The 12,870-nt window shown below is 63.4% G+C and overlaps 1 protein-coding gene across 3 annotated transcripts; it reads left to right on the top strand.

The window, feature by feature from the left end:
• Window positions 1-87: 87 nt before the first annotated feature.
• On the top strand, window positions 88-12,331 carry HCK (HCK proto-oncogene, Src family tyrosine kinase). 3 transcript variants are annotated; one of them, XM_068912511.1, is made up of 14 exons: window positions 111-186; window positions 1,076-1,504; window positions 3,013-3,133; window positions 3,507-3,549; window positions 3,729-3,822; window positions 4,043-4,141; window positions 4,322-4,425; window positions 4,590-4,739; window positions 5,034-5,186; window positions 5,372-5,554; window positions 5,704-5,780; window positions 8,920-9,073; window positions 9,320-9,451; window positions 10,848-12,331. In XM_068912511.1, exons 2-14 carry the CDS (start codon window positions 1,239-1,241, stop codon window positions 11,048-11,050), a joined length of 1,779 nt encoding a protein of 592 aa, XP_068768612.1. In that variant the 5' UTR covers window positions 111-186; window positions 1,076-1,238; the 3' UTR covers window positions 11,051-12,331. The 3 variants fall into 3 exon arrangements, with proteins under 3 accessions (XP_068768614.1, XP_068768612.1, XP_068768611.1); XM_068912513.1 differs by lacking the exon at window positions 1,076-1,504 and having other exon boundaries at window positions 88-186; window positions 3,016-3,133; XM_068912510.1 differs by lacking the exon at window positions 111-186 and having other exon boundaries at window positions 281-1,504.
• The last annotated feature ends 539 nt before the right edge of the window (window positions 12,332-12,870 follow it).

Here is a 12,870-nt window from a genome sequence, read left to right on the forward strand (position 1 = left end):
CCCCTCCGCCTGCCCCGGGGCCGGCACCGGCGGGGCGGGGCCTCCCGAAGGGGGCGGGGCCTCCCGAAGGGGGCGGGGCCGGGGCTCCGGGCGCTCACACCGGGAGGGCGCAGCGGCGGGGCGGCGGCGAGAGCCTGGGACCGGCAGCGGCAGCCAGCGCCCGGAGCCGCGGGAGGGCGGCCGGAGGTGAGAGCGGTGCGATGTGGCGGGGAGGCGGCGGCGGCGGCACCGGGGACCGCGACCTGGGGGCGATGCCCGGTGCGGTCGGTGTCTGGGCGCCCTGGGGTGGGGGGGAACGCTCCAGGGGGTGATGCCTGGGGAGTGATGCCCAGTGCCCGGATCCCCCGGGAGTGATGCCCGTTGCCCTGGGGAGTGATGCCCAGTGCCCGGATCCCCCGGGAGTGATGCCCGTTGCCCTGGGGGGGTGATGCCCGGTGCCCGGATCCCCCGGGAGTGATGCCCGTTGCCCTGGGGGGGTGATGCCCGGTGCCCGGATCCCCCGGGAGTGATGCCCGTTGCCCTGGGGGGGTGATGCCCGGTGCCCGGATCCCCCGGGAGTGATGCCCGTTGCCCTGGGGGGGTGATGCCCAGTGCCCGGATCCCCCGGGAGTGATGCCCGTTGCCCTGGGGGGGTGATGCCCAGTGCCCGGATCCCCCGGGAGTGATGCCCGTTGCCCTGGGGGGGTGATGCCCAGTGCCTAGATCCCCTGGGAGCGATGCCGGTTGTCCTGGGGGGGGTGATGCCTGGTGCCCAGGTGCCCCGGGAGCGATGCCCAGGGGCTCAGTGCCTGTCGGGGCGATGCACGGTTCCCCAGCGGGGTGATGCCTCAGTTGCCGGCCCGGCAGTGGGGCTGGTGGGGACCCACCGCAGCCTGCCCCAGTGTAGGGTTGGAGCCAGGATCCTGGGAGCCCTGGGGTTGCCCCTCCGGTTCCTTCCCTCACCAGCTCACTTCGTGCCCCGGGGGTCTGCTCCTCCTGGGGCAACCATGTGCCTCATGGGCCACGATTCTCTGGGACGGGATGTGCTGGCAACGGCCCCTCCTGCGGCTCCCTGCCTTGTGCCGGTGGGCCCCAGCACTGCAGGAGCCATCAGGAAGGCCACTGGGTGGGCCAGGACCCCGTGCTGCAGACGATGCCAACCTGAGAAGCAGCACGCGGCGATGCTGTTGGGTGCTCGATGCCTGCGGGACCTCCCCAGCTGCGTTTGTGCTTCCCGAATGCACCAGCCCCACTGAGGGATGCTGCATTTCGGAGGGGATGGCCAAGCGCTTCGCAGCGATGAAAGGTTTCCCAGGGCAGATCCAAAGCGGGGCTGTGCCGCGGCTCTGCTCTGCACGGCGGCCACTCGCAACGGCGGAGCGCCAGGCTGGCCCTCACGCAGGATGTGCTGTTGGTCCCCGTCATCGAGGGCTGCTGCTCTCTTGTGCTCGCTCCAGCCCGGAGAGCGGGGCTGGCTAAAGCTTCGGCACACAGGGAAGGATGAGGAGCGGCTGCAGGCCTTGGCCAGGGAGGTGACAGTGGTGGCAGGGCCACAGGACGGGCTGGGGAGGCTGACGTGCTGCCGTTGGCCCCGGCTGCTGTGGGGGGTGGCCGGTCCCCAGCCCCACGCAGACCCTCACCTCCTTGGGTGAGGCTGTGCTGGCATGTTCCCAGCACCGCAGGGTCCCACACTCGGGCTCTCCACTTCCTCCTTCACTGCCAGCATCCTTCTCCTTTCCCCTAAGGTCTCCTCCGGACAAAAGGAAGCTGCCTCTTTCGAGGGGGAGTTCCCCCTCGTGCTCTGCTTCTTGCAGCACGTTTTCCTGCTGACGCTTCTCCGGGGCAGCAGGGGAAAATTTAGCATTTGCATTTGTCCTGGGCCGGTGGCTGCTGCGGGCAGCTCCCCTGCACCCCGCACAGGGCAGCGCCGGAGGCAGCGCCCCAGGGCGCGCGGGGCCGTGGGGCCCAGGAGAGGTCCTGCCCCAGGGCCACCCCCCGGCGCGGAGGGACAGGGCCTGCGCGGCACCAGCTGCTCTCCTGCTTCTTCCCACCTCCGGCTTTCGCTGCCAGGCTGCAGCCGCACAGGGGACGAGCTGCTCCGCGCCCCTTCCCTAGCTCCCGGCGCGGGGCTGCCGCTGGCCTGCGCCCCCGGCCCCGCACTGCGGCTGCAGCGGCGGCCGGCACCGCTCCGCGCGGTGCCCCAGCCCCGAGCGTCACCGCCTCTGTCGCATGCGGAAATGCAGGGGCCGGGCTGGCAGTGACCCCTCGCTGTGACAAACCTCTGCTCGTTTCCCTTCTTTAAAAGAAAAAAACAATAAAGCCCCAGGCGTCATGCTGAGCTGGAGAGGTCTGAGCTCGGCGGCAGCCGAGGCCTCCGCAGCCGCCTGGTCGGGGCGCCCTTCGCGGGAAACCTGAGCGCGGCTGCTGGATGCAAAGTTCAGCTCCCGCCGGGTCGGTCAGCCCGCCCGCTGCTGCCGGCGCGACCGCAGCCCAGATCCTGCGCGGGGCGCCCGTCCGCAGCAGCCCAAATCGCCCGCCGGGGTAGCGGGCTGGCCGCAGCGGCCCCCGGGAGAGGGCCGGGAGCGCCGGCCGGCCGCGGCAGGGCTCTGCGCACCGGCGGAAAGCGGCTCGTCTGCCGCCGGCTCTGCCCCCCTTCCCTCGCCCCCGCGTGGGCGAGGGCGTCGTGGGACGGCGACGAGGCCGCCGTCGCCTGCCCCAAATTCACCGCCCGACGCTTCTCTTTCCTCGGCACGAGGAGATCCCTTTTCTGTGCCTGCGCTGGGCTCACAGGGACGCGATCCATCCCCGCTGGGTGCCCTCGCCCCGCGCGCGGCGGGAGCAGCCCCCCCGCCTGCCGGGAAGCTCCCGCGGGAGCGCCGCCGGGCCGGGAGCGGGAGCGGGAGCCGCGGCACCTCCGGCTCGCGGCCGGCGTGGGAGAGCCGGTGCGGGGCCCTCGCTGCGGTCGCAGCCGCTTCGTTTCCGCGCCGCGCGGCCCGTGCTGGGAAGGGGCTTTATTTCCTCTGCGCTCGTTTGCAGGATGGGTTGCGTGAAGTCTAAGGAAGCTGGAGTCCAGGAGAAGGAAACGGAAGCGGATTCGGGCTCCGGGCCCCAGCAGGTCCACTACGTGAAAGACCCCACGACCGCCAATGCAAGCGTAAGTGGGACCCTCGGGGCGCTCCAGCGCGGCGACCTGCGCCTCTCCCCTCGCCGCCCCGCGTCACGCCTGAGCCCCGCCGGCCCTCCGCGCTGCCTGAGCGGGCAGGGGGCTGCCCCCGGCCGGCGGTGCGGAGCCGCCCCAGGAGGAGCTGGAGGCAAACGCAGGCGTTACGGAAAAAGGCAGGATGCCAAGAGGGGAAAAACGAAGGCATTTGAGCGTGGGAGAGGGGGACGCTGGCGCTGAGCGGGCTGCCGAGCCGGGCGATCCTGCCCGCTCCGGGGCGCCGCGGGGCCGGCTCCTGGTCCGGCTGCCCCGCGCCCCATCGCCGCCACCTGCACCTTCACTTTGGGGTTTCCGTCTTGCTTTCCAGAGGGATAACGTTGCCAGCGTGGCGCTGCCCCAGCCCGCGGATGGTACGTGCAGGCGCGGCTGCCGCGGGCGTTTGGGGAAGAGGCGGGCGGCCCGTCCGGGCGGCGCGGGGGCCCGGCGCTTCCTGCGGGGGCGAGGTGCCGTGGTGGCGGGGCGACGCGAGAGGCGCAGGGGTGGCCCACGCCGGGAGAGGTGCCCAGGGCTCTCGGCGCCCCTCCTGCAGGCGACGGCGTGGTCCTGGCGCTCTACGACTACGAGGCGATGCACGCCGAGGACCTCAGCTTCCAGAAGGGAGAGCGGCTCAAGGTCCTGGAGGAGTAAGTGCCCGCTCCGGCGCCGGCTGCGGCGTCCGGGGCGCCGGGGCGTCCGCGAGCTCCTGTCGCCCCCGCTCGCTCTTTGCCCGTCTGCAGCTGGCTGGAAGCCCGCGGGGACGGGCCGCCCGCGCCGCGCTCGCGCCTTCGCCCCGAGCCCCGGGAGCGCCTCGGAGCCGGGATGCCGACCGGCACCGCGGGCTGACGGGTGTCGTGTCTCCCTCAGGTCCGGAGAGTGGTGGAGAGCCCAGTCGCTGGCCACGGGGCGCGAAGGCTTCGTCCCCAGTAACTACGTCGCCCGAGTCGACTCGCTGGAGACGGAAGAGTGAGTCGGCCCCGGCGCTGCCCTTTCCCGCGCGCCGCCGTGCCCGTCTTCCCCGCTGCTCTCGTCTCTGCCCCGTGCCCCGGCGAGGAGCCTCCCAGCCGGGTCTGCCCCAAGCTGAGGCTTGATTCTCCGGCTCCCGCAGCGCCTTCATGCCTGTCGGTTCGTTTGTTTTTGCTGCAGGTGGTTCTTCAAGAGCATCAGCCGCAAGGATGCCGAGCGGCAGCTCCTTGGCCCCGGGAACGGGATCGGATCCTTCATGATACGGGACAGCGAGACGAGCCGAGGTAGCGCAGGGCGCCCGCGGAGGGGAGGCCGGGCACGGCAGCCGTGGAGGCAGACGAGCTCGGGAAGGCGCTCCGCGTCCCGCCGGCTCCGCCGCTGCCCGAGGCCGGGACCCGAGGGGCCGCCTGCCCCCTCTCCCAGCGCGTCCCGCTGCCCTCCCCGGCAGGCTGCTACTCCCTGTCGGTGCGGGACGGCGACGACGCGCAGGGCAGCACCGTGAAGCATTACAAGATCCGGACGCTGGATAGCGGCGGCTTCTACATCTCCCCGCGGAGCCACTTCGATACGCTGCAGGAGCTGGTGGAGCACTACAAGGGTGAGCCCAGGCCCCCGGCACCCCCGCGCGGCCCTTTGCTCCTGGCCCCGGCACCAAACGGGCAGCGGGGGGCTTGCACAGGCCGCCGGGGCTGCACCGGTGCAGCACAGCGAGGGCACGCGAGCCGCCAGCGTGGCAGTAGTGCTGTCGGGCGGAGCGACCGCCTGCCCCGCGCCCGCAGCACGGTGGGCGACGCCGGCGCGTGCTCCTGCTGCCGGTGTGGTCCCGCCGCTTTGCGGCGCGGAGCGGCCGGCAGGAGAGAGCCTGGCTGACGGCTCTCGCTGCTCGCGGCAGGCCAGAGCGACGGGCTGTGCCAGCAGCTCACGCAGCCCTGCAGCGTGCCGAAACCGCAGAAGCCCTGGGAGAAGGACGCCTGGGAGATCCCTCGGGAGTCGCTGAAGCTGGAGAAGAAGCTGGGAGCGGGGCAGTTCGGAGAAGTGTGGATGGGTGAGAGCGCCGGGGCGGTCGCAGGGAGGAAGAGGAAGGTGGGGAGGGAGGCAGAGACGGCGGGCTGCAGGGAAGGGCACCGCCCCGCGCCCTGGGGCGGCCCTGGACCCGAGCACCCGGGGCTCCGCGGGGCCAGCCCCGTGCCGCCCCGCGGGGGAACGGCCCGACGCCTCTCCTGCCCGCAGCGACCTACAACAAGCACACCAAGGTGGCGGTGAAGACCATGAAGCCGGGCAGCATGTCGGCGGCCGCCTTCCTGGCGGAGGCAGAGCTCATGAAGACGCTGCAGCACGACAAGCTGGTGAAGCTGCACGCCGTCGTCACCGGCGAGGAGCCCATCTACATCATCACCGAGTTCATGGAGAAAGGTGGCCCCGCGCGCGCGGCGTGGCGTCGGCGGGAGGGGGCCACGGGGGCAGGCGGGAGCCAAGGAGAGGAGGGGGCCGGTTGCCGGCAGCGGCCGGGGGCCGGCGCGGTGCCGCTGGTGGCCCCGTCAGCCCGGCCCTTCCCCGCGCAGGGAGCTTGCTGGACTTCCTCAAGAGCGACGAGGGGCGCAGGCAGCCGCTCCCGAAGCTCATCGACTTCTCTGCCCAGGTGAGGAGGGGCCGGGGCCGGGGCCGGGGCCGGGGCTGGACCGTCCCAGCGCTCCCCTGGGCGAGGGCAGCCTGAACCCCGCGGCGGCGGCTCGGCTCGGCTCCGGCTCCCCGGGGAGCGGCCGGCCGGCCGGCAGAAAGCCCTCGCCGCCCCGGTCCCCGAGCAGGAGAGCTCGAGCATCCCTGCTCTCCCTTTGAAAGGCAACGCCAGCGCTCGTGGGCCGGGGCTGAGCGCCGGCGGCTGCCATCCGCGGCGGCGGGCAGGGGGTGAGTTAGGAGCAGCGGCTGAAGGGGCCGCGGGAGCCCGCTGCCTTTTGGGTGGCTCCCCCCTGGGAAAGGCGCTCCCGCTGGTGAGTTTTATTCCCGCGGAGGCAGTAAACCCCGGAGAGGGGCGAGCGGGAGGCCGGGAGAGCACGTCCGTTTGGGGATCGAGCGGTGCCAGGCCGGGAGCCCGCTCTGAGCCCGCAAACCGCGTGGGAGGCGCGGCGGAGAGGCCCGGCGGGGCACGGAGGAGCGGGCGCCCCGGCGGGACGCCGGCGAGGTTTTCCCGCGTTGCCGTCCGCGCGGAGACGGCCGCGGCGGGCAGCGCCGTCCGGCTGCGCCGCCCGGGAGCAGGTGTGCGGCGAAAGGAGAAGTGGTTCCTTTCCTCCCCGTTAACCCCACAACCGTGGCACGGGGCGTCAGCGCGCCCGGGCCGCGGGCAGCCAGGCTGTGCGGCGCCCGGCGGGCTCCGGCCGGCCGCTGCTCTTGGGCTGCCGGGCGCCGCGTCCCGGACGGCCGCCGGGTCGCTGCCCCGCGGCTGCAGCCCCCGGCGCCGGTGGCGGCGGTTTGGCTTTGCGTGGGTCACAGCGGGCGAAGGTGCGGCCCGGGTTTTCGCTGGTTCGCATTTGCATGGTCCGTTCTGCGGGCTGAGTCGGTGCCGGGTGATGTGGCTGTTTCTGAACACGTAGCTCCCCGGGGAGCAGCAGGGAAAAAAAGTACTGTTTTTTATCCATTGCTGCTACTGCAAGAGCTATCTGCAAATAATGCATTCTGCGTGATAGCGCCGGGTGTGCAAATTCAGCAAAACCCCACAAGGAAACAGGTCCACCTGACACCACCCCGGCATCAACTATAATGCCATGATACGGCATTTTAACTCATCTTGGTTCTGCAGTCGGTCAGGGCACCTATGGCTTTGACGCTAAGCTTTGTGTGCTTCATGTGAAATCTACCGCATGACTGCTTTATTGCACTCACGCTACATGAGAGGCCAAACTGATTGGGTATGGTTTTTAGAAAGCGCGTTATTTTACCCTGCTGCAAAGCATATGCGGGGTTTATGGTAGTAACTACGTTTAAAATCATCTTCCTGCCAAAAGGCTGTTGTGGGTTGTTGGAAGGCCTCTGGAGGAAGGACTCTGTGAAGATACTTTGGGGGATATTTATTTGGGGATAGTTATTCTGAGTACAGCCGAGTGTGCTGTTACGCACCTAGCGTTGTGTGTGCAATCATTTGTGCAACGCCTGTCTCGTCAGTGCTGCTTCAGAGACGCTGGCCAAAGTCAGGGACCCTTTGAGCTAAGCTCGGTACTTCTGCAAAATAATAAGCTGCTCAAGCCTTGAGCAACAGCAAAGCTAGGGCTGGAGCCCAGGCCCCGAAGGCTTACGCCAGGTATTCCCCCGGCTACCAGAGCCTGCCATGTCACGGGATGTGTGCATGCACATCAGATACGCCATTGCGCACGCAACTTTTTTCTGCCAAGCTGGCTCTTGCAAACCGTCTGTCTACGCTCTGTAACTCAAAGGGGCCAGCTTCTTTCGAGCCAAGAAGCCAAGTCTGAGTGCTTTCATGTGCAGACGGCAGGCGTGCAGGCAGGGAGCCCAGCGCGTAGGCCTGCGCCGGCGGTGAGTCATTGCAAGCCTGCCTGCTTGTGCGGCCATGGAAATGTTCCTTCCGTTCTTGTGGTGCGTGTTTACTTCTGTATTTTGTGGGTAAATATTTGCACCTTGCTCTGGCCCAGCTTGCACTGGCCTGACGGGGGAAGTGCATCTCTGCTCTGGCCCCGTCCTCAGCTCAGCCGTTCCGTGCCTGCGCCTTCGCAGACAGGGTCCCCCTAAAACCCTCGCCCTCGGGTCGGGCGCCCTGCGCGCCCATGAGGACGTGCCTCCAGGCAGGGCTCGCTCCCCGCTGCGGCCGGCGAGAGCAGCGCGCTCCTTCCTTCCTCGTGCCTTTGCCTCCGGCAGCCTCGCCAGAGATAGTTTCCTCCACCTTGTCATATCAAGAGCTGGAAGAAGGTCACTGAGCCAATGCGAAACTAGACACCAGATGCTGATAGCATCCGCACTTGTGAAAATTTGGCACAGATTTGGGTTGTGGTCGTGCATACACTAGTTCCCTTCTGCGTCAGTCAGGAGTTAATAACTGCACATGATGTTACAGTCGCTGAGAGTAGAGACAGAGTTGGGGGAGGTCTTCAGGGCTCACCCCCCCCCCCCGTCCAGCTCCTGGGCAGCACTGACTCAACATGAAGTATCCTTGAAGACCTCAGGCAACTCCCCACCCTCCTTGGGAGACCCACACAGCGCTTTTCCGTCCTCACTGAGGAAGCTCCCTGATGCAGACTGACCCTTCGCTGCAGCAGCTAAAGCCCATTGCTCTTTGTTGTCCCCTTAGTAGGGAGACGGAATAATATATTCCCTGCTTCTCTGAAGGAGCTGTTCATGTATTTGGAGACTGTGCTCATGTCTTCCCTTAATGGAGAATAATTTGCTTCTCTTCACATTTGCATGGCTACAGATGAACGAGTTATACCTCCGTTTGTGGACATCCACAGACACTGGTTCGTGAGCATGCCAGCTCCTTGGACACCAGTTCTTGCTGCCGTTCCCGAGCATGAGCTCAAATGGGTTGCGTTCACCTGGTCATCCAAAATCCTGATTTTCTCTGCAAAGGGTTCCCTGTACTGAGAGCAGGAGAGTGAATTGGGTTTCCTACTGTGATTGCCCCTGCCCAGCCATGATTCAGCCTCCTTTCACCCCGCTCTCCATGTGCTGCCAGAAGCAATTAACCTCTGTCAGTTCCTAGAAGCAGTTGCTTTTAGGGTTTTCGTGGTATTTCAGACACACCCTTTGCATTTTTCTTATTCCCCTTTTTACAGATTGCAGAAGGAATGGCTTTTATTGAGAAGAGGAACTACATCCACAGAGACTTGAGAGCTGCCAACATTTTAGTCTCAGCAATACTGGTGTGCAAGATTGCAGACTTCGGACTGGCCAGAATCATTGAGGACGATGAGTACACGGCCCGGGAAGGTACCGAGAGCTGCTCTGCACTTCCTGAGCTCATTAGGCATCCCTTTAGACCCATTCACCAATGTGTAACTTCTGTGGCAAGGGCCCAGGGAGGGATATACTGCACAGATAGATGAGTGGAAGCTACTCTCATTTGCATCTCTTTATAGCTGCCTGTTTTGCTTGTTGCTTGTTCCCCATATTTCACTGCCAGTTTCTCAGTATTTGGGTTATAACTGATGTTCCCTGTTGGATCTCTTTGTCCAGGTGCCAAGTTTCCCATTAAATGGACCGCCCCAGAAGCCATCAACTATGGATCTTTCACTATCAAGTCAGACGTCTGGTCCTTTGGGATCCTCTTGACTGAGATCATTACCTACGGGCGCATCCCATACCCAGGTAAGGAGGTGAAATATCTCTTGAAATCTGCTTCCAAAAGATGTGCTCCACCTTCTGGGTAGTGTTCTTGGCCCCATCCATGGGATCTGTTTCTCCATGAAGTCAGAGCGCAGGGAAACAGAGCAAAATTGGTGAGAAATTTGAACCTTACACTGGGAGTGGTGCTCAAAGATAGTAGCAAGAGCACAAGATCTCAAGATGACAGTTGTTTCAGTGAGTCATGGAGAGGAGCCCAGAGCCCAGAACAGCCTCTGATCAGTATGCACAATTCATTCAGCTACGTCTACCATTTGCACAAATGCTCACTCAGAATGGATAATTAGGAAGTGTCTCTCTCTGGGATTCCTCAGTTGACACTAGCTCTTCTCACTGACCTGAAAATGTACGTGCGATGTAGCATGGCCCTGTACTTTTCAGCTGGGAGCAGAGCTGGGAGCTCTCCTTTGAGGAGCTCAGGAATGAACCCCAGTGAGTTCAGACTTCGGGGTGCATCTGCTCTGCAGCAGGAGAGCAGCTACCCTGTACGCTGCCGGGGGATTGACAGAGAAGAGAGGCCAAGCTCCTCCAGCTCCATGGGAAACCAGCAGCACTCGGGATCTCTGAAAGATCCAGGCCCTCTGTTTCTAAAATAGAAGAGCATGCTTTTCAACACGAGAGGATAATTGACTTGCCCCAGCTGCAGCATGTTACTGGGAGAACTGGTATCAAACCCCAAGGTCTGTCTTCACTAACTCATGTTCTTCCACGTCCTGTAGATTAAGCACGTTTGGAAGTAGCGTATCAGTTGAGGGCTAAAAGCTGAGCCAGCTGTTTTTAGAAAGGCTCAAACACCCTGTGTTTTATACTGATTTGTCTCTCTGGTGCCTTTCCTCAATGGGAAATGACTCTGTATAAGAACAGTAAACATCACCATGAATCATTGATGAAGGACTTGGAGCGGCTTAAAGGGTTGCTGGGGAAGGACCAATTCTGCCTTTTTATTATTTAATTGTTTTTTTCTGTTTTTATTCCTTTAATTCTGCTAATTTATTTTTATGAGTGACACTGGAAAGAATAGCTCGTTATTGGGGGAGGAAACAAAAATCCACATCCAGTAGCTCAGCAGACAGAAAAGTGTGGCCTTTATTTTTTGTAATTTTTTGCAAAATGATTACAGTTCCCATCTAATCTGCTCAGCTGGAATACAAGCTGATTGTTAATGCTACACATATCTCAGCACCTCAGGTGTTTGCCTGTTTCCCCAAAGTATAATGACTTTTCCTTCCCTTGCCCGTTGTTCGTCTAACCTGTCCTTTTCTTACACTCTTTGGACAATGTCTGTAGGATGTTGGTTGTTTGCCTTTTAAACAACCCATGAAATGTTCACCCAGGCTCCTATCCTGCCCTGTTTCTCTAGGGATGTCAAGCGTGGAGGTGATCAGGGCCCTGGATCACGGGTACCGGATGCCACGCACAGAGAACTGCCCTGAAGAGCTGTATGACATTATGATGAGATGCTGGAAGACTAAACCAGAGGATCGTCCTACCTTTGAGTACGCACAGAGCGTTCTGGAGGATTTCTTTACTGCAACGGAGGGCCAGTATCAGCACCAGCCATAACGCAGAGAGCTCGGTGAAGGCAGCAGATACTTGCGCACCATGCATACTGCACTACTGACAGCACCCATGCGCACGCTGTTCTTCCCTGTCCTGTTCCCGATGTTCCCATGTGCACCTTTCTCATCTATCAGCCTAGAAACCAAAGACATCCTGACGTGGCTTCATGGGACCCGGTGCCAGAATGAACCAGAGTCCAGGTCAGCCTCCCTGGGCTGTGTGACCGATGGATTAGCTGAGCATGCTCATTCCTTGTGCCTCCTGCAGATGCAAGACTGTCGGGAAAGACCTACTCCAGGAAGTGCTCGGTGGATGGCATTTAACTGGGGTTGTAGCGCAATGCAAGGAGGGCGTGTGGTGTGCCTACTTTGGATAAGAGGAAAAAAAAAAAAGTTTTATTTTGATTCTTCAGCAATCTTATCATGCCAGTTTGTAGAAGTAGCTACTTCACCTGCCATGTGCTGGCTGCAATGGCACTCTATTCCAGTGAGCATCTGCTGTACGGTCCCGAGCGCCTGCTGTTCCCGGCCCCTCGCGCTTGCGCGGAAGCTCTGCCTCGGTGTACCTGCGCTTCCGCAGTTCCTCTTGTCACTTGTCATCGCCTCAGGGGCCTTTTCCGAACGCCAAGCGTCACAGAAGCATGTTTCCTTCCAAGCCCCCCTGGCCATCCTTTCTGAGCGTTTCTCATGATACTTCTTCCTCTGCGGAGCGAGTTCTCAGCAAGTCTCCTGACTGAGGGGGACAGCGAGTACCGTTAGGATGGGAACGGACGTGGTGCTCTACAACAAAAGTCAGCAGACCGATTCCCCCGCAACCGATTCCCCCGCCCGGTTGCGTTAGTACGAACCCCCGGGCCGTGCGGACGGCCGCCGGGGACGGGGCGGCAGCGGCAGCAGGGCGCGGACCTGAGCCCGGGGCGCCCCGGTGGCCCCGCAAGCGCCCAGCCCTTTCCCTGCCCCCAGACCACCTCTGCTTCTCTAACTCACAGATGTGATGTAATTTGTACTCTTTCATTTGCATTATTATCAGCAACGAACCAGGCATTTCTTGCACACTTGTTTCATGTTTTTGTTTGTTTTTAGTATTTAATGACGGGTTATTTGGGGACAGGGGAATAGAAGTAATTTTTTTTAAAAAAGATTGTCCTGTGTTTCTTACAAAAACAAGCTTCTGAGACTGTGGCTATTTCTCCCCATCTAAGGAGACAACCACAGTAGCTGGTTAAGCTTTTATTTTAGCTTGGAGAAGCTTCTTTTTCTAGTCAATAAAATATTTTTAAATGTCTCACGGTGCTGGCCCTCTCTGTGCGGCGCGGCAGGGGCAGCGGGCACCCCAGGACGGTCTCTGGGGGGGCCCTTCCCCCCCCCGCGCCCCAAATCCCAAATCCACCCTAAATCCTTTCCCCCTCCCTAAATCCCCCCCCCCTCCCGGCCCCGCTGTTTCCCGCTCCCGCAGCCCCCGGACGCCAGCAGCCCGGTCCCGTGCGGCCGAGGCGGCCCAGGGGCGGCTCCGGGCCCCCCCGCGGCTCCCGCCCAGGCCCCGCCGCCCCTCGAGGGGCTCCGGCCCGGCCCCGCCGCCTCACGGCGCCCGCGTCAAACATGGCGCGCGCGGCGTCCGGGCCGCCGTCGGACGCGCGCGGTGCCCTCAGGGGACATGGCGGCGCCGAGCCGCCCGCCGCCGCTAGCCGGCCCCCCGGCGCCGGGAGCCCACCGGGGACGGGGCGGGGCAGGACGGGGCGGGGCGGCCGCCGACCCCCCGCCGAAAGCAGGGCCCGGCCCGGCCCGGCGCCCGTTGCCACCACCCCCCCCCCGGCCCTGCCGCCG

This window comes from Struthio camelus, chromosome 18 (genome assembly GCF_040807025.1).
Source record: "Struthio camelus isolate bStrCam1 chromosome 18, bStrCam1.hap1, whole genome shotgun sequence".
NCBI lineage: Eukaryota > Metazoa > Chordata > Aves > Struthioniformes > Struthionidae > Struthio > Struthio camelus.

Bases quoted from the DNA above. Each gene is read 5' to 3' on its own strand.
- HCK (XM_068912511.1), top strand. From the start codon at position 1,239: ATGCTGCATTTCGGAGGGGATGGCCAAGCGCTTCGCAGCGATGAAAGG. The intron at 3,823-4,042 runs GTAAGTGCCCGC...TGTCTCCCTCAG, and splicing joins CGGCTCAAGGTCCTGGAGGA to GTCCGGAGAGTGGTGGAGAG. The intron at 5,187-5,371 runs GTGAGAGCGCCG...TCCTGCCCGCAG, and splicing joins GTTCGGAGAAGTGTGGATGG to CGACCTACAACAAGCACACC.